Below are 21,391 nucleotides of genomic sequence, written 5' to 3'. Positions count from 1 at the left end.
TTTTTTTTTTAATGTGGGTCAAATATGGCTCATGAAAGATGTGGCTTAGTTGGGGTTGAATTAAGGCTGATATCAGGAACCTGTTCTGGCCCAGCGTCGGGCCGGAGTAGGGTCGGATATGGTTATACAATGCGGCTCAGATCCGGGCCGAATGCGGCCCGGATCATGGATGCCAGACCCGGGCCACTGCAGGACCGTCATTCATTGCGGTATGTGGGCCGAGTGTCGTGCCGTGTCCGCGCCAGAGCTGGGCCAGACCAATTTTGCTGACTGGGCAGGGAGAAGAGCGATATTGCCTTCTTAAGGTATGACAAACATATTGTGCACCCAGCATCTCAACAATCTAGAAACTGGCAAAGAATTTAAGTCAGACTCATAGCTTATCTGCCCAGTCATCACACGGCAACATTTGCTCCGGTGCTACGCCGGCGCTGCGCCAGTAGAGCGGTCACACTTTTACTCCGGTGTAGCGCCGGAAAACAGCTTACTCCGGAGCAAATTTTTAAACCACCTCCCAAATACTTGTTTGCGGAGCAGCACCGATGTAAATTTGCACGTGTGAACTCTCCAATTTGCTCCGGAGCAAATGCTCGTTTAGGGTGGGGGGGGAGTAGCCTCGCTACACATGAGAAGAGTTGATTACGTACGGCGAGAATGCGTTGCTTTCTTGGGTTATACCATCTCAACTAGAACGGGGGTGGTGGGGGGGATCGTCCCCAAACGTCATCTTTCCTTTTGTAGGAGACTGGACTGTCTCGGAGTTGCTTGTGTAGTTTGTTCCTTTGTTGTGTGTTCACAACCCCCCGCCCACCATAGAATTTATTTTGTGATTTCCTCTCTTGATTTTCTGTTTGGCGCATTACATAGTTGCTTTTCTGAGTGTAATTGAAGTCATCGTTGATTTACGTTTTCGGGGGCGGTCACTCTTGAGCTGAAGGCACGGAGACCGAGAAGGAGAAGGACGTGCTGGAGAAGGAGTTGTATATACATTTTAAAAAGAACCAACACGACAGCTCATTTGTTTTCTGTCGTTTTGCTCCGCTGCAGAAACTGCCGTGTGACCGCAAGTGGAGCTGCACCGACGCTGCCCCGGTGCTAACACGCTAAGCGCCTTTGTACGTGTGACCGCTCCACAAAATTTGCTCCGGTGTAAAATATATCGCAACAAAATACATCGGTGCAGCGCCGGAGCAAATGTGTGCCGCGTGAACACCCCTTTTCTCTGTCACATGAAGAACTGTAACTCTCTCAGTGGTTAGGGTATCATCCTTCAAATTTAATCGTGTATTGTACTTGTAAAAAAAGATATATATCCTGAGACACACACACACCTATTAAGAAACTAGAAATCAAAGAATGCAATTCATGGATTTGTTCTGAATGTGTCTCCATTTGTCCGTATCATGAATTTGATCATGATGTACTGTTTTGCGACATAAATTGTAAGAACAGCGTTATGTCTACTCTAAATCTTGATCAGTTTGATTTGAAAATGCACACGGAGGCTAGATTTATAGAACCTTTTGACCCCGGTACACATTCTCAAAAATGTTATCAACTCCTGAGTCACAATGCTGCAAATATTTTTGAATCAATCAATTCAGCAATTTCTTAACTAAGATGTCAAGACCTCAATAAATACAGTTTTCAACTCTCCATTTCAAGATTTGCAGTCTTCGAGAAAAGTTATTAAATTCCCACTTCACGTTTTAGTTGGAATTGGAGATTCTCCATGATGTCCTCCACCCTTCTGGTCACTGTTTGGACAGTGGGACCATCTCAAATGCTTCTTTTTTTCTGCGGACATTTGACCGCTGCATACTCCACCAAGCACTCTTTACCAAATTCCCCCTGCAAAAATGTCTTACTCTGTGTCACGTTTGCGAGGTGGTGGTGGACCCCAAAAAACAGGCAGGAGGGAGGAGCAGGGTGTACTTGAAAGATTGTATTGAAACTCAGAGAAAACGAAATCCAAAACAAACAAAGTCCAAAGTATCAAACAAAACACATGACTGAAGATAAAACATAACACTGACCAAAACATGACTGAAACAAACATGACAGCAAACAAACATGACAGTAGCACAAAGCAACAATGACCCGACAATGATTGCTCGGGCTGGGAGTCCTTTTAAAGCCACTAAGTACCTAATGACCAACAGGTGTGCAGCTGCAGGGGAGCCCTACAGTGCCACCTGTTGGTCCCAAACCGAATCATGACAGTACCCCTGCCTCAAGGGAGACAGTACCCCTCCCTCAAGGGACGGATCCCAGACGTCCCAAAGTTGTCCAAAGGCTTGTCTCGCCGGGGAACAGGAACTAAAAGCGACGGCGACCTTCGCCTCGCCGGAGAACAGGAACCAGAAGCGACGGCGACCTTCGCCTCGCCAGGGAACAGGAACAAAAGCGACGGCAATCCTTTGCCTCGCCAAGGAACAGGAACAAAAGTGACGGCAATCCTTTGGCAGGGCGTGGCCTGACGTGGACGGAGCTCGACGTAACGGGGGACATGGGACAGCCGGACGTGAACAGGGGCTCGGCCTGACGTGGGCGTGTATGTGGCATGGCTCGTCGTCGACGTGAATGTGACTCAGCTCGAACAGACACGTGACAAGCCTCGGCTCAACGTGTACAGTATACAAATTGTATATTTTCCTGCGGTCTAAAACCAACAACTCAACTGCCCATTTTGTCAACATTGTTCTGTCAATGCAGCAAGGTGGGGCTCTTCTCCCACTTTGTTCAAATGGAATGTGGTGGTTTTCTTCACATTAGCATGAGAAGGGTCTGTCACATAGCGAGGTGGTGGTGGACCCCAAAAAAGCAGGCAGGAGGGAGGAGCAGGGTGTACTTGAAAGTTTGTATTAAAACTCAGAAAACTAAATCCAAAACAAACAAAGTCCAAAGTATCAAACAAAACACATGACTGAAGATAAAACATAACACTGACCAAAACATGACTGAAACAAACATGACAGCAAACAAACATGACAGTAGCACAAAGCAACAATGACCCGACAATGATTGCTCGGGCTGGGAGTCCTTTTAAAGCCACTAATTACCTAATGACCAACAGGTGTGCAGCTGCAGGGGAGCCCAACAGTGCCACCTGTTGGTCCCAAACCGAATCATGACACTCTTCTTAGCAATTTTGTGGGGTATCATAAATCTGGGTCGACACGGTAGATGACTGATTAGCACGTCCACCTCACAGTGGAGAGGTGCAGGGTTGGATTCTGGCTCCAGCCTTCCTGTGTGGAGTTTGCATGTTCTCCACATGTCTGTGTGGTTTTTCTCTGAGCACTCTGGTTTCCTCCCACATTCCAAAAACATGCATGGCAGGTTAATGGAACACTCTAAATTGTCCCTAGGTGTGAGTGTGAGCATGGATGGTTCATCTCTCTGTGCCCTGCGATTGGCTGGCAACTGGTTCAGGGTATCCCCCGCCTACTGCCCGAAGACAGCTGGGATAGGCTCCAGCACACCCACGACCCTCGTGACGATAAGCGCATTAGAAAATGGATAGATGGATCACAAAGCTGGTCCTGGTAGCTGCCTCCTGGGCTGCGTGAGGCTTGGTAAGTCCTCAGTTATCGGCGCTCGCCCAGCCTCATTCAAATGTCTGTATTTTTATGCATGCTTCGTCTCGTAAGGTCAACTCACCTTATACCCCTTAAAGACGGCGATCAGCTCACCATACACTAAACACATGGGTTTACCCCTGACTTCAGTAAATAGATATTTTATCGTCGATACTTTCTTGAAAGCACGTCATTCAGTGTCCACCATTAGTTTTTTTGGCATGGGCGAACATTTTGAAGTGTTACCATTACAATGACTTGTTGCTTATCACATGGACTCGGACACAGTACCTGTACTTAATGATGCATTAATAATGCCGTAAAATGCCATGGTCTGCTCTCGATGTTTGTTGTGCAGTTTCTTAAAAATCGCTCATTCGTGCCTCTTATACATTTTTAACAAAGGAACCCTGGTGGAAAATGTCATCTAGATCTCAGAAACTATGGAGGCATATGTAACTGTCCAAGACCTACAAAAAAGTATTTTTAACAGGAAGTCCACCTTTTTGATTCGAGTTTGTAATTTAACGACATCTTTGACAGTCTATTGAGGTCATATTTTAACAAACTCCTCCTCGAGAATTTATTTGATCACAAAATTAAATGTTATTGATTAAATGAACATATTACAAAAGAAATAAAAATTGCCATTCAAATGAATTAAAAGGCAAACCTATCGAGCAGAACTTCTAGCAAAGAAAAATGCCGTGAGTCGTCATTCTTTTGGCTTTTGGAGCAGTAGCGCAGCTTTGACCTGAATTTAAAAATACATGGGGAAAAAAGAGTACTATTTCACTGAGCAATGAAATAAATATTTGCAAATAACTGCCTGAATGTTTATTTTACCAGGTTAATGGGACATCTGCTGCTGAACCTCTGTGTACAGCATCTGCAAATCAAGGCTGCAGGAAGTCACCTTAATCTTTACGCAGAACTGTGAGATGCTGTCGGTGAGGCATGAGCAGTGCATGTTTTTGACATTGTTCATGTGGGGAGAATAGCTGCTCATATACATAAGTGGATCTGAAGATTTCTCCGACTTTGGCCTACCTGGGTTTGAAAATCTTGAAAAATGTATGGCGTTTTGCTGGGCTGTCGGAGAGTGTGAAGCAGATTTTGAGGAACAAAACAAAATCTAATATACAGTGATCCCTCGCTACTTCGCGGTTCGTTTATTGCGGGTTCAGTGCATCGCAGATTTTTTCAAACAAAAAAAAAATTTTTTATTTTTTTATTTTTTTACATATACATGGAGTACAGTACTGTATATGTTGCTCTATGTGACTCACTGTTGTTTTGCAGCTTCTCATGGACCGTTTGCGGACTTAAAAAAAAAAAAAAAATTTTTACCTGTTTATGTTAATTGGACGCTACTTCGCAGATTTTCGTTTATCGCGGGTGGTTTTGGTCCCCATTAACCGCGATAAATTTGGGATTACTGCATATATGTATATATATAAATTTACCTTTACAGCAGCTCCTATATTTTGTTCTTCTACTTCTTCCTTTCATAACGTTGCTGCTGTGAATTGGGAATTTCTCCATTGTGAGACTAATAAAGGATTTCTTATCTTAATTTAATTCAAATATTTTAGATCACATTAATCTTACGATGTGCAACTACAATTAAACAAACAAACAGACACAAATAAAATATTTTGTTCATATAATGTGGTAATTTGGTGTTGCTGGGCCTTCGATGCCTGCCGCCTGTCAAATCTGCCTGCTGACACGTCAAGTGCCCGCAAATGTCTCTGAAGAAGGGGAATGATGACACCAAAACTGCACACGGTCTGAATAAGTGATAGCGTTTTTGAGATATATATATATAACATACAATTCAATCGGATACCTTAATTTATATTCCCAAGCCACGCAAAGCTGCAACATCAGAATGAAAGAGCCGCGTGTGGCTCCAGAGCCGTGGGTTGCTGACACCTGCTCTAGAGCAGGGGTAAAACAAAACACCAGAGCTCGCAAAATGAGTAAAAAAACTGCTGGAGATCGCAAATGACGGCGGCGTTAAAAGTACATTCGAGACAACTGGATTAAAGTTATGGCTGAATATTCTGAGATCGCCACAATAGCACTGTTGCTATTTCCGACATGCTACCTGTGTGACCCGGGGGTTTTCTGCAGCAACGGCGACTAAAACAAAATTACGAAGTAGATTGGACATAAAACAGACACTTGAGGTGTCATTTTCTCCTATTACCCCGAGATGGGACCGTCTGGTTGCAGAAAATCAAGCTCGGGGCTGTGGTGAGTCATCATTTTCATGCACTTTGAATTTGCATTGTATCGTATTTTGAAGGCATTAAACATGACCATAGCGATCAGAGTGTTGCGGCCAGATTAGACGCTACTTGTGTTTATTATTATATTTCGAAAACACCACAGTTTTAATGCAGCTCATACCATATTATTTTGTTGTATTATTTCTGCCACACCTTAAATGCCGGTCCCTGAAAATATTGTCTGACATAAACCGGTCCGTGGAGCAAAAAAGGTTGGGAATCCCTGCTCTAGAGTTGTGAATCAACTTGTAGATTATTCAGTGTGGACAGGGTAATGGCTGGCACCATTCTCCTGTTGTGGCTGTTGTTGAAAAGAGACTTTGATCCCCATGTCCTAGTCAATTTCAATCGCCTTTTGGGAAAATTGATAACGAGCAGAATGCCCTGCTTCACATGGAAAAGTGTAATGACTTACTGGCTGTGAACCCACTGACCGATAAGGATTTGATGGTCACTGCAAGAAATGTCCTCCACCGAACAGCAAGACTGGTGGGCTGTGACAAGTATGACCATGGGTACTTCGTCGGAGTTTGAGGAAAAATTAAGTTTGTTTTATAAATTGTCAGACTTGCACCTCTGTTTCAATCAGAAATGCATTACAAAATGTCAAAGATGTTTCTTTTGGTGTCTGACAGGAAGTCGCACACGTAATCATTTCTCCATGAGAGCCGTCAGACATATAGTAGATGGGCTTTGCTCTATCCAAAGTTTGACACGAGGGCATGCAGTGCAAAACAGTCACCGTAAAAATGCTTACGCATTTTAGACTGCTTGTCCCATCTGACATTATTTTACTAACAAGTCATTGTAAACAGCTAATCACCGTCAAAGACAGCACTACGAGCTAATCTGTCCCACTATTGTCTTTAGCAGCAAATTAACATTAATGTTAACGTAAAACAAACATCTTGTTAAATCACATTAGAGCACAAACGTCAAAGTCACGGCCCGAGAAGGTTTTCCGCGGCCCCTGGGATGATATTGATTTATTATTAGAACCAGCCCGCAGACCTCAGCAAGCCAGCAGCCCGCAGAGCCTTTACACGCACCAATACTACATTTCCCACAATGCAACGGCGACGCGCCAAGCAGTCGGCCGCTTTATTTCAATATTTATTCGTGCAGCAGTCATTCGCAAAACAGTGACATTAACTTTCAGATACCCATCAAAAATGGCAAAACGGAAGGTGGGCACTGAGAACCGGGGGTTTCAAACAAGGTGGGAGTCGGAGTACATGTTCATGGATGTAGCTGGAAAACCTGTGTGTCTTCTGTGCGGAGAAAGTGTGGCGGTATTGAAAGAGTATAATCTGAGACGACATCATGAAACGAAACGCGGACAAAAACAAGAATATGGTCATGCAACAAAGGCTACAGAAGGTTGAGGAATTAAAACGAAACCTCAAATCTCAATAGGCTGTTCAAAAAAGCCAAATCACAAAGCCAGGCTGCTGTCAAGGCCAGTTATATTGTGGCAGAGGAGATTGCTAAATCAGCCTGGCCATTTACGGAGGGGGATTTCATTAAAAACTGAATGCTTAAAGTTTGTGACGAAGTTTGCCCCGAAAAAAAACAACTCTTTTTAAATGTGAGTGTCATATAATAGGTTATTATTACATGAGTAGTGTTTTATAAAAGTTTGTATTGTGATACGTCATACTTCAGTTGATTGACAGGTCCCGCCTATATGGGGGAGTTCCAGGAAGTAACTGCGAGTGAGCGCACCGCATATTTTACTGCTCTGCCGCATTGCTATTAAAAACCACACAAAACGTGAACCTTGCCTGCTGGCTATTATTACATGGTGTCAGAAGTTCCGGACGGACGCATCCCTTCTAACAAAATGGCCAAGTTTTCCCTTCAACCGACCGAATGAATGGGCAGATTGGAGGCAGCGCTTCCAGCGTGCAGGAGATAGCACAGGAGAAAACAGCAGGCAGAGGAAAACCCAAGTGGAAGCCAAAAAAGAGAGCAAGTGGAGAGCAAGGAGAACCAAAATGTGGAAGGTGCGGCAAACCTAAACACAAGGAACAGGAAAAATGCCCAGCCTTGAAATCAACATGCAACAAATGTCATAAAGTGAGTCAAGATGCCACACTAAATCAGTCAGAGAAGTGACAGAAAATGTTTCAGAAAATGTTTCAGAGGTACCATATTTCCTGGGGGCAGTCACAAAATCCATTAAAAATGATGACCAGTGGACTGTACAGTTTGTGATAGGGGAAACACCGGTCAGATTCAAAATCGACACGGATGCTGATACAAACATAATGTGTGAAGAGACATTCACTAGTTTGACCCCCAAGAAGAAATTAGAGCATCCTAATGTCACACTGTGCAGCCCTGGTGGTCAGTTGGACTGAAGTTTCGAGCCATCACGAAGTACAAAGATAACCTCTACTCCTTCCCAGTGTACGTCATCCGTGTCCAGAATGTGAACAATCTGCTGAGCAGAGAGACAGTGACAACAATAGGCTTGGTGAAGCGCATCGAAGAAGTTCGCGACGCGTTGGAACTCTGAAAACAGAACCAGTTAAGATCCTGTTGAAAGAGAATGCTCAACCGTACGCAGTGCATACGGCACGGAGAGTACCCCTGCCCCTCATGAAAAAAGTGAAGGAGGAAATCCAGCACATGGAGGAGAACGGCATAATAGAACCAGTGACAGAGCCTACGGACTGGTGTGCGCCAATGGTGCCCGTTCCGAGGAAAAATGGAAAAGTGCGTATTTGCGTGGACTTAAAGCGGCTAGAATGAAGCTGTGAGGAGAGAGAGGTACGTCCTTCCTACAGCAGAGGATATCACTGCAGAGCTGTGCCACCGTATTCACATGGTTAGATGGGGCCTCAGGCTTTTGGCAGATTCCAGCAAGCAGCAGGCTTACCACATTTATAGCACCATTTGGGAGGTACGCTTTCAAACGCCGACCTTTCGGGATCACGAGCGCCCCAGAGATTTTCCAAAGGAATTGGCTGAGACTCTGAATGGCCTCGAAGGCGTGGCCATCAACATGGATGATATTCTGGTCCATGGGGACACCCCAGAGCAGCACGACCAGCGTCTCGACAAGGTGTTGGAGAGGATAGAGTCAGCTGGCTTGAAGTTGAATTAAGAGAAGTGTGTGTTCCGGCAGAGGCAGATCCGCTTCCTGGGTCATGTGATCAACATGTTTGGTGTCAAGCCTGACTCGGATAAAGTCACGGCAATCCGTGAGCTCCCCCAGCCACAGAACGTGCAGAAGTTAAAGCGTGTCTTAGGGATGTTCAACTACCTTGGAAAATACATTCCCAACCTGTCGACAGTGGCCCAGCCACTATATGAACTGTTGAAATCGAAGACAGCCTGGACTTGGGACCACGCTCAGCAGGAAGCATTCCAGCGCATGAAAGATATCCTGTCAACCTGTCCAGTCCTGAAGTTTTATGACGTGAACCAACCCACTGCCATCTCTGCTGATGCCAGCAGCTATGGCGTTGGTGGAGTGCTGCTGCAGCTGCATTACGGGTGTTGGCAGCCGGTGGCGTACTGTTCATGACGACTGTCTGAGGCTGAGACTAGATACGCCCAGATTGAAAAAGAATGTCCGCCAAGCGTTTGGGCCTGTGAGGGATTTGGGAAGTATCTGTGTGGCCTTGATGACTTCAAGTTGGTCACCGACCACAAACCACTCGTGCCGCTCATGAACAAGAAGGACCTCGACAATGTTCCAATACGATGTCAGAGACTACTTATGAGACTAATGAGGTTCAAGTCAACAGCTGAGTACGCCCCGGGAAGAACGCTGACAGTGGCCGACACCCTTTCACGGAGTCCACTACCGTGCCTGGAAGAGGAGACTGACACTCACTCAGAGGTGGAGTGTTATGTAGCCACCGTCGTCGAGTGCACGCCAGCCACGCCACGTAGACTGGAGGCTATACGAGCAGCCACAGTAGCTGATGATGACCTACAAGTGGTGCTGGTCAGGGTGGCCGGACTATATAAGCAATGTCCCAGCAGCAGTCAGAGAGTACTTCCCCATCAGAAACGAACTGTCAGAACACAATGGGTTTGTCACCAGAGGGTCCCGCATGGTAATACCACACGTTCTAAGGGCAGACATCCTGAATCGGATACACGACGGACATCAAGGTCTGTCAAAGTGCAGAGAGCGGGCCAATATGTCTGTATGGTGGCCCGGCGTCTCATCTGAAATTAAACAGAAGGTCGAGTCCTGTCAGGAGTGCCATGAGATGAATAGCACTCAACGACAAGAAACTCTTATTCCAACACTTCTACCTGAACGACCCTGGAAGAGACTCGCAGTCGACCTCTGTGAACACAACAAACACACCTACCTCATAGTGTCGGACTACTCCCGTTTCTTGGAGATACTCCACATGCCAACAACCACAGCTTCACAGGTTGTCTTAAAGCTGAAGACCGTATTTTACATCAAGGTCTGTCAAAGTGCAGAGAGCGGGCCAATATGTCTGTATGGTGACCCGGCGTCTCATCTGAAATTAAACAGAAGGTTGAGTCCTGTCAGGAGTGCCATGAGAGGAAGAGCACTCAGCGAAAGGAACCTCTTATTCCAACACTGCTACCTGAACGACCCTGGCAGAGACTCGCAGTCGACCTCTGTGAACACAACAAACACACCTACCTCATAGTGTCAGACAACTTCTCCCGTTTCTTGGAGATACTCCACATGCCAACAACCACAGCTTCACAGGTTGTCTTAAAGCTGTTTGCAAGGTTTGGCTGTCCAGACGAGGTTGTATCAGACAACGGACCAACAATTCTCAAGTGAGGAATATAAGGAATTTTCAAAAGACTTTGATTTCCAGCATATGACCTCAAGCCAGCACCATGCCCAAGGGAATGGACATGCAGTGAGAGGAGTTCAGTCCGCCAAGAGGATCTTAAAACAAAAAGACCCTCTGCTCGCCCTCATGAGCTTCCACTCAGCTTCTCATGGGCCGGAAAATCAAAACAACTCTTCCGACACTGGAGGCCAACCTTCAGCCCAAATGGCCAGATCTGGACACCGTCCGAGAAAGAGACGCTGCAGAGAAGGAGCTGCAGGGCCTCTACTACAACCGCCGTCACGGTGCCAGACCCCTCCCAGATCTTCACCCAGGGGACAGGGTCTCCACCAAGCTTGATCACGAGAAGGGCTGGACTACGCCAGCAGTGGTCTCGGGAGCGTGTGACACCCCGCGCTCTTACCTCATCAGCACCGAGAAGGGGACTGTGCTTCGGAGGAACCGCCGCCACCTCCGTGTAGCACCAACTCCCCAGCCTGCCGAGGCCACCTCACCCACATCCACTGGAGGTACTGGGGTGAGTTTCCAGCCTGAGACTGTTGCTGAACCAGAGACTGTCCCTCCAGACCCAGATATGGTCTCTTCCCCTACACGGCCGCCGAATCAGACGCTGGCCAGGTCGAAGCCGGGTCAGCAGGCCAGTAGTTAAGCTGGACTTGTAGACTTCATTGTATTTTTTGGGGAGGGAACGGGAAGAATTGATACTTGATTAGTTCTGTGTTAAGTGATATTTGCGATGTGTCATTTTGGTTAGTTGTAGCTGGTATGTGTTTGGATACAACTCTGCTAATCCCGGTTAACATGTTATATTTGACTTAGAGATGCCACCACGTTCTTAAAAGGGGAGATGTCATATAATAGGTTATTATTATATGAGTAGTGTTTTATAAAAGTTTGTATTGTGATACGTCATACTTCAGTTGATTGACAGGTCCCGCCTATAAGGGGGAGTTCCAGGAAGTAACTGCGAGTGAGCGCACCGCATGTTTTACTGCTCTGCTGCATTGCTATTAAAAACCACACAAAACGTGAACCTTGCCTGCTGACTATTATTACAGTGAGCATGAGTAGAAACACCATTGCCGAGTGAGTAGAGCAGTTGTCCATTTATCTAAAAGAGCAGCTTGTGAAAAGGGGAAAAAGTTTCATCGCATACTCCTTGGCTGTGGATGAGAGCACTGACATTTCTGACGTTGCCCAGCTGTCAGTCTTCATTCGCGGAGTGGACTCCAGCCTAAGCGTGACAGAGGAGTTTTTGGCTTTACGTCATTATGCATGGCACAACTACGGGGCATGATTTATTTGAGGAGGTGTCAAGATATATAAATGAGATGGAGCTGCCTTGGGAAAAACTCATGAGTTTGACAACCGATGGAGGACCTGCGATGAGTGGACACAGGAGCGGACTGGTGGCAAGGATACGGGAGAAGATGCAGGAGGAAAATGGCACATGTGAGTTGACAGCTTACCATTGCATCATACACCAAGAATCGTTGTGTGGTAAAGCCTTGAAAATGGAACATGCAATGAACACTATCACGCTCGCCGTTAACTTTATCAGAGCCCATGGTTTAAATCATCGCCAGTTCAAGGCATTGCTGACAGTTAGAAACTGATCATGGTGATTTGCCCTATCACACTGAGGTGCGATGGCAAAGCTAGAGAAAGGTGATGCAAAGATGTCTCGAGCTTTGTGAGGAGATTTGTCTGTTCTTGGACAGCAAGGGGAAAGACACAACACAGTTGTACAGTTTGCTGATAAAATTAGTATGCTCACCGCTGACTTCTGACACCCATTTGCTGACTTCGAAGTACAAAAACGCAGGTTTGAACTGCTCAGTAATCAATTTGCTGTTGACGTGGAAAGCTCACCAGCAAACCTCCAATGCAATGATGCACTGACGGCAAAACATGCTGCAGTTGGTGCTGCGGAGTTTGACCGTTTCCTCCCCGACACAATGGTCCAGCTGCGCTTCAAGGCTGCTCAAACGTTGTCGATGTTTGGCAGCACATACCTGTGTGAACAACTATTTTCTTTGATGAAGCTGAACAAAACATCACACAGAAGTCGACCCACTGCTGAACACCTTCAATTTTGAGGATTTCCTCAGCTTAGAGCCTGACCCCAAATATTGATGAACTTGTAGAAAAGATGAGACACCACCAAGTATCAGCATCAGCCTCAAAGAAGTGAATATTACTGTGCAAGCACATATCAAGAGTTTTTACTCAGTTCAAGTTTAAAAATTAAAGTTTAATGTTTGTTTTGACTGCATGTTACTTCTCATTGAAGAAAGTGTTGTTTTTGGTTAATATATTTTTGTACTTTATTTGATTGAATTTCAATCAAATTATGTTTTAAAATATTTCATTTGAGTGAATGATCGAAAATTGCTATTATTTGTTTTTCTTTGAAGTAAATTTAGCCTACTTTTGCTCAAAGAAAAAATATGGGCTATTGATGGTGCCTTGAATAATACCGGCTTCTTTCATTCAATGTTAATGTTATGTGTATTTTTATACAAAGAAACTTTGTCTTTTGTTCCTGTTTAAAATTAAAGTTTACTGACAGTCATAAGAAAATGTTGCTTTATTTATTTGATCATACTGGAATGTAGTAGTTAGGTTTTCAGTAGATTAAAATCAGTTCAATAAATTATATGCGGTAAGTTTAAAAATTTTCAATGAACATTCAATCAGTCCGGTGCTCGGCTTGGAGCAAAATTTTTTATTTGGCCCTCCCTCCATTTGTCTTTGACACCCCTGCATTAGAGGATTACTGATTGTCAAACTGCTTTTTTCTTTGCTGGTATTTCTTTTATCAGAATAAAATGCTAGTGCTTGGTGGGGACCAGAAATATGTTGTTGAACAGGCCAATTACATCTGCAGTCAGTTTCCCCCTGACTACAGTTCACCATGCCTGCACATAGATGTTTCAGTGTCGAATAAAGGTTCAGGTCGGAGAACATAATGAATGAATGAATGAATTGCCTTTATTGTCATTACATGTTCGTGCAACGAAATTACACTTAACAGGCACACTCTGCACAAGAAATATGAAAACAATGACGAACATGAGATACAGTGCAAAGGGCCTGTCGGTACTCGCTATGTGAAGCGCCCCGAGATCGTAGTTCAGAAAGGAAACCACTAGGGAGGGAGAGGGAAAAAAAAAAACATGCTCGAACTATCCTCTTCTGAGGATAATTAAAGTCTAGGAGGAAAAAAAACACCCTAGCACGTAAACAAGCATATGACAGTTACAACAAGTCACAAGACAAAACATGTAATGAGGGCGTGGATGGATGGGAGGGGGGGGAGGACGCGACGCAGCCCGTCCAACCAGCTGCTCAGTCCATCCGCAGATCAGTTCACGTCGCGGGGAAAGAAAACACAGGAACGATGAAGGCGGTGATACAAGGGTGTGTATGCGCGTGTGATTGTCTGGTTGTGTGTGCGTGTCAGGCTGCAGCTGCTTCGTCAAGGTCTTCTCATGGAGACAGTCCTGGCTTATCAGTCAATGGTCGAGAAGGAGGGGGTGATGGTAGGGCACTACCTTCCATGCGTACGTTCTTCCAGGGGAAAGGTCCAAATAGCAGATGTTTTGGGAACGGCTGCCAACAATTGCAGGCAGCCTTGAGTCCGTGGTCTGTGTCTCTTCAATGGCGCCGATCAGCCAAATCCGCGATTTCTTTTCTGAGCGCGGATCCCAATTTCTCCAAGTTGTTCTCCATCTTGCAATGACGCTCCAAAACCGCATCCATTTTGCGGTTGAGCTCAGTCACCGCTTGAGTCTGAGTGTTGGACATCCGCGCCATGCCATCCAAAAAGACCGGCAGCTTCTTCACTTCCAATAAAGCCACTCCCGTCGGTTGAATTTTACGATAGATCAGGAAACTGCTAACACGAAACAGCAGCATACCTGCTATCAGAAGGCCGACAATGTAGATGTCTTCCACATCCTCAACGGACAGTATTGACAGGCACACCATTCTCCACTTCCTCCAAGGCTCTAGGGTGTACCCGACAGCAAATGTCCCCGAGGAGCAAGTAGGCTCCCCACTGCCTGCTCTTCTCGTCGAGAAAATGTTGTCGATGGCATCAAGAGACCAGCCAACAAATTCCATGATTTGTTTTCAGGATGAAAATACGGCAGGAGGCTAGGATAGTCAGACAAGGACAGCACATAGACTGAGTGGCGAGCAAGGGAGGGTGAGGGGAAGACAGGAGCAGAGCAAAAAAGCGTTCGCCTTCGTCGAGAGCCAAGCAAGAAAAATACGGAAAGAAAAAAAACAACAGAAAAAATGCTGCATGAGGAGAGAATTAATCTGCAAAGTTGACCGAAGAAGAAAACAAAAGACTAAAGTGACATTTTTTTTGTTAAGTACTGCATCCTCGTAACACTACTGTTTTATTATTTACATTAGAGTCAATACATAGTTTGAAATATTTTGTTAAAACTCGATTTTCTATAAAATAGATAATATTTAGAACATTTTAATTTCATTTATTTGTCAAATTAAGGCTTCAAAAGAGTACTACTATATGTTTTTTGTTTTATTTTCGACCCACACAGAGAAGAGATACTTCAGGGCTGCACAATGTATCATCACATGGCACATGCAGTGCAGAATGCAAAAGACGTCCAATAAATTCATATTGAATTGTGTGTGTGTGTGTGTGTGTGTGTGTGTGTGTGTTTGTTATGAGTTTTTAATCATCCTCCAAGAAAATGACACTGGAGACTATGTCTGTCTTGTTTTGTTGGATCGGAGTGCAGCGTTCCATACGGTGGACCACAGTACTGTATTCTGCTGGCTCATTCGCAGCACCAGGTGGGCTTTAGTGGGAGCCCTCTTGAGTGGTTTGGAACCTATTCAAGCCTAGGTTGCTCTGAGTCCCACCCCTCTGTTTTATTGTGCTCCACAGAGTTCTATTTTGGGGTGCTGTTTTCATTCTATTTCTGATCCATCCGAAGAAAACATGGTATTTCCTTCAATTTCTATATGGATGACAGTCCCGCACATCAACCCAATTCTGGCTTTCCTTCACTGGCTGCCGGTACATTTTAAAGTTAATTTTAACATACTTCTATTTGTTTTCAAATCTTTAAATGGCCTTGCCCGACCTTACCTTTGTGATCTCCTCCAGTGCAGTCTCAGACTTGGTGGAATCAGCACAAAGCCATTTCTGCAATCTAGTAGTGAGTGATATTAGAACTTTAAACTACAGCTGACCCCTGCACAATCAAGTCAGAATTCTGAGAATAAAGTCAGAATTCTCACTTTAAAGTCAGAATTCTGAGATTAAAGTCAGAATTCTCACTTTAAAGTCAGAATTCTGAGATAAAAGTCAGAATCTTGCCAACCTTGTTTTTTTTTTCTTCACTGGCCCTAATCCTCTTCCGTAATCAGGGTTAGCCACCTGCGGATTTGCAATTTTTTTCTTTCCTAGTGCAGTATATTAAAAAAAACAAACAAACAAACACACATATTTTGGTGTTTTCCCCAATTTTAAGACAAGATGAGATAACATTACCTTTATTTGTCCCACACTGGGGAAATTTGCAGTCTATAGAAGCAAAATTGGGAGGGGGGAATGGGGTAGAAAAGAGAAAAACAAAGTGTTGCATGTACAAAATAAATGTTTCAGAAAAAGAACTGTACACTGTATAGAATGCAATATAAATATAAGATATTGATAGGCATAAGCATATATGTACCTGCATATATGTAGCATAAGGTGGCTGTGCTATTTACAATCGTGACAGGTTTTCATGTATGTTTATTCAGCAGCCTGACAGCAGTCAGTATGAACGAGCGGCGGTATCTCTCCTTCTTGCAGCGCGGGTGTAACAGTCTCTGGCTGAAGGAGCTACCCAGTGCTGTCAGGGCGGGCTGGAGGGGGTGGGAGGGACTGTCCATCATAGCTTTTAGCTTAGGCTAGCATCCTCCTGTTGCCCACCTCCTCCAGAGTGTCCAGGGAGCAGCCAAGGACAGAACTGGCCCTCCTGACCAGTCGCTCCAGTCGCTTTCTGTCCCTGGCTGAGATGCTGCCTGACCAGCAGACAATGCCATAATGGATGGCCGAAGCCACCACCGAGTTATAGAAGGTCTTAAGGAGTGACCCCTGAACCTTATCCAATATGTCACCTTTTCTTGGTGGAAAATGTATATTGTGGGTTTATCGTTATTTTTTGAAGAATTTGGGGTTTTTTAAAAGGAAAAAGATTAATTTTGTGTGGGTAGAGGGGGATAAATTCAAAGGGCCACTTTGAGTGTGGTCGGGGACTGCATGTGGCCCATTCCTGAATGAAATGTAAAAAAAAAAACAAAAAACAAAAACAAACAAAAAAAAATAGAAATATTAATGCACATTAGATTTCCATTTAAAACCAAATGTGGAGTCAATACCTTTTAAGTTTCATGATATAATTCTCTGAACAGGTGTATAAAAACAGTGTATCTTTACACATTCATTTAAATTTAATTATCCATACCGCGTACCCTCACTTGTTTATTCTGAATTATGGTTAGTGAATTGGGCAGATGTAACTCTGAACATCGATATTGGGGATAGATTAAATTTTACTCTATTTTTGAGCGGGACAAAATATCTGAATCGATGAAAAATTCAACTCTCTAAGAGTATTGTCACTTCGTTTTTTTTTCCTTTGTGTATTGTTGCTGTAATTGTTCACATTGAACAGACTGAGTGAGAGAGAGACTTTATTTACCATATTAATTTCATCGTCCAGCACTGTGAAGATTAGTGAGCACCTCCGTCTCGCAGTACAGAGGGGTTTGATTATGTGCTTCCTGTGTGCAGTTTGCATGTTCTCCCCGTTGTTTTCTCTGGGAAATCTGGTTTCCTCCCACATTCCAAAAACATGCATAGAACGCTCTAAATTGTCCTTCGGCGTGATTGTGAGCATGAATGGTTGTTTTGTTTATGTGTGTTCCGCGATTAGCAGGCAACCAGTTTCGGGTGTAGTCCACCTACTGCCCGGAGAGAGCTTGGATAGGCTCCAGCATGCCCACGACCTTCGTGAGGATAAACGGATTAGAAAATGGATGCATGGACATTGTTAATTCTTTTTGCTGTGCAATGATGAGATTATATCACTGAGAGATGAGGAAAGTGTTTTATTCACCTGACCCCAGTCCCATGGAATGTGAAGGCAAGCTCCGGCTAAAAAACAAAAAAGGGAATAATTGCTCAGTATTTACCACTCTGTTTTTACGATGCACATGACAAATCATCTTAATCTTAACATTCATACCTTTTTTTTTTTTTTTTTGGTAGGCTATCTGTTGCACTTTATTGAATTGCACCTGTGACAACTTTAAGCCTGGGAAGCTGAAACGTCGGCAGTGTGAAAACTGCAAGCATGGCTGGGTTGCACATGGTAAGAGCGGAAATGTTTTCTCTAGTACAAGGTATATTCATACTTATATATTGACTTTATTGTTGTGCAGCTCTGATATAGGATGACAGGACATTTTTCACTGTTTTTGAGTATTTCATCCCACAATTGGTTAAACATTTCAGGGGTGGGAGATGTGGCATGTCTGCTTTCAGTCAAATTAAGGGGATATTCAGAAAATGCATCGATTTTCTTGAGTTGTGGGCCCTGCAGTTAGTTGAATTACATTTTAATTACAGTGGAACCTCAAGTTTCAAACGCCATTGATTTTGTGTGTCCATTTGTAACATGTTCATGAATCGTGATAATGTTTCCCATTGAAATGAATGGAAATGCAATAACAGTATTTTCATGCCCTTAAGACACTCATAAAAGTCTTAAATTTTTTCCAAAATAGTCAGGGCACCTAATAATGCAAGTCGCCTTGTGTATGCACCGAGTTCCAAAATCTGTGACTGCTGTTGCGTGACTTCGATGAGGGTTCCGGTTGACAGACTGATGTTGTGCCGACACGTTGCTTAAATAGAGGAAAGCCAAACGTAACTGTGGACACCATATGGATGTTAAAGTGGGAAGGGTGGGCGTGAAAGAGGACACCATAGGCACGCGCCCAGTAGGTGGCGGTATGTGCATTGCGCAAAATAACATCTCGTAAATGGCGCCGACGAAGAGACGCTGATGAAGCACAGTTTAAACTGCAAGCTATCAGTTATGCGGAGGTCTATGAGAATCGAGCAGCCATGAGAGAATTCAAGATCAACTAATCCATGGTGCTTGGTGCTTATGTTTTATGAAATGGCGTCATCTATCCATCCAGGCAAAGACGACCGTGCCGCAGCACCATCCGGCAGATTACAAGGAAAAGCTGGTCATCTTCTGCTCCTATTGCAGTAAAGAGTGTAATGCCTTACATTAAATAAAGATGCATTCTTGGTTATTTTAATCCTTTATTTCGCCGCTCTGATGGTCTTACTTGGCTTCCATTACTGACTGTTCTTTCAAACAATCCCCTGACTCCTCCATACTTTCTTGGGCTACAGCAAGCGATGTGGGAAAGGCCTACTTTGCATTTTGAAATGCAACAAAAAAATTGCCGACGGAACCGCACGCTAGAAAATTGAGTTTCATTGTTACTCACCTTCTCGTCGGAGACGCCAAATCTAGCAAAGGTTGTGTTCAATCTCTGTATGACCTGAGATGTGGTCGTTGTTGGCAGGTGCAGTATATCCAGGAATCGTGAATAGTAGTCCAAAACCAGGAGATGTTCACAGAGATCAAGACCGATCTGTTTCCATGGATGATTGGGCAGCACTGGGGGGATAAGGGATTCCTTGTTTTAGCCTCGCCTAATCTCCAAACACTTCTGGCATGACTCCACAATGGTCTTGAGTTCCACAGAGTGTCCAGGCCACCATACTGATCCTTTGGCCCTGTCTCTGCACTTTGTTTGCCCCTGATTTCCACCATGTATCTTTTGCAAGAGCTCTGCTCTTATTTTCCTCTGATATACAATTTTGCAAAGTCTCTAATGTGTAGCGGAACTTTGTTGCAGTTCACGGTCAGTGGCTGTTGCCATTCTGATGCAACTGGGGAGGCAGAGACGCGATGCAACACTGTGGCTACGTAGCAGGCCACATCTTCATGTATGTCCGCTCTGTCCATTACATGTGCTTGAGGGTTACGAGACAGAGTGTCTGCCACAGTGTCTTCCCAGGTACATATTCTGCTTTTGTATTGTACCTCAGGAGTCTCATCAGTAGTCGCTGACATCTCACGGGAACATTGTCTCGGCCTCGGCTGTTGACAAGTAGTACCAATGGCTTGTGGTCAGTCTCAAGCCAAAACTGACCCAAGCTACAGAGGTATTCATCAAATTTCTCACATGCTCATAAACTGGCCAGGCATTCCATCTCAATTTGCGCATACTGTGTTTTGTCTTCTGTGAGACGTCTGGAGCAGAAGGCTACTGGCTTCCATTCTTCTCCATGGAGCTGGAAAAGCACACCCCCCAGGCCATAGCTGCTCGCATCAGCTGACGCAGCAGTGGTTCTAGTGACATCATAGAAGGCGAGAACTGGTACAGTTGCTAGGATCTCCTTGATGTTCTGAAAGGCTGACTTCTGTGAGTAGCTCCACGTCCTAGTGTTCTTGCTCTTCAGAAGCTCATAAAATGGCTGATGTAGTTCGCTTGGGGACATACCTTCTGAGATGGTTCTCCATAACAAGGACTCTCTTTAGCTCATGAACGTTTTCTAGTGGTGCTAGCTGGTGGATGCCTTCAACCTTTTCTGAATCGGGCTTGCCCCCTGACTGGTCATTGATGTGTCCCAGAAAACATAGCTGACTCTGTCTGAAGGTGCATTTGTCCTTGTTGAGTTTCAGGCCTGCTAACTACACGCATAACCTTCAGCATTTGGAAGGGCACACGGCGGGCGGTGTGCACACACGTGTAGCGTAGCATCATCCTGAAGATGTTTTTTGATAGGCTCAGTTTTTAGAGTGCCATGCTCACAAAAAGGATATTGGAAGCCATGAATGGTCTGATCCACTTGCCTATTAGGCTCATCTTTGCTCACAGAGGTCTGCTAAGTAGGTTCCTGATAGTTGGGCCGTACACTATCGATGCTTCAAATGTATATTTACTTTCTTTAAAGCAAACTGTGGCGGTGGTGTGATCAAGACACAATATATCACCTCTGGGGTTGTCGAGGGAGATTTCAGTTGGTATCAGGCCTCGTCGTGGGGTGAGTTTCTGGAATGAATCCTCACTTACTACAGGTGCAGAGATATCCTGGCTTTGTATTTGTTTTTCTTTTGAACGGGCACCCCGGACACACGGTTGCTTGTGTCGCCCACTTGATAATGCCAGCTTTCTCCATCCTGTGTAATTCCTCTTTCACTTTGTCAAGGAAGGGCACACGGTAGGCAGTGTGAATCATGTGTGGCATCGCATCATCCTCCAGATGGATTTTGACAGGCTCAGAGTGCCATGCTCATCAAAAGCTTGCTGAAAGCGATCAATGGTTAGTGTCACATGATCCATTCGCCATACTAGTTTCATTTTTACTGACAGGGTCTGCTAAGTAGGTTCCCTCCCGATTCACAACCAATTCGCAATGTTCTGAAAGGTCGGAAAAGGCTCGGATGAAACACTCTGCTTTTTCACCCAGTCGCTGAATACGCTGGTGGAAACATGTTAGTTAGTTAGTTAGTTAGTTAGTTAGTTAGTTAGTTAGTTAGTTAGTTAGTTAGTTAGTTAGTTAGTTAGTTAGTTAGTT

The 21,391-nt window shown here is 44.5% G+C and overlaps 1 protein-coding gene across 2 annotated transcripts in view; it reads left to right on the top strand.

Annotated features, from left to right (window-relative positions):
- Positions 1 to 21,391, top strand: part of bnc1 (basonuclin zinc finger protein 1) — a 45,580-nt gene that overhangs the window by 10,584 nt on the left and 13,605 nt on the right. The window contains exon 2 of one of the 2 annotated variants that reach the window (XM_019879853.1): positions 17,993 to 18,095. In XM_019879853.1, the coding sequence (XP_019735412.1) occupies positions 17,993 to 18,095 (103 nt within the window). Of the gene's footprint in view, positions 1 to 17,992; positions 18,096 to 21,391 lie in introns of those variants that run through there. The other variant, XM_019879855.1, reaches the window with a different exon arrangement.

Source organism: Hippocampus comes, unplaced genomic scaffold (genome assembly GCF_001891065.2).
Source record: "Hippocampus comes isolate QL1 unplaced genomic scaffold, H_comes_QL1_v1.1 scaffold175, whole genome shotgun sequence".
NCBI classification, from domain to species: Eukaryota; Metazoa; Chordata; class Actinopteri; order Syngnathiformes; family Syngnathidae; genus Hippocampus; species Hippocampus comes.
Note: the sequence above shows the minus strand (reverse complement) of the source record. Positions and strands in the feature narration are given on the sequence as shown.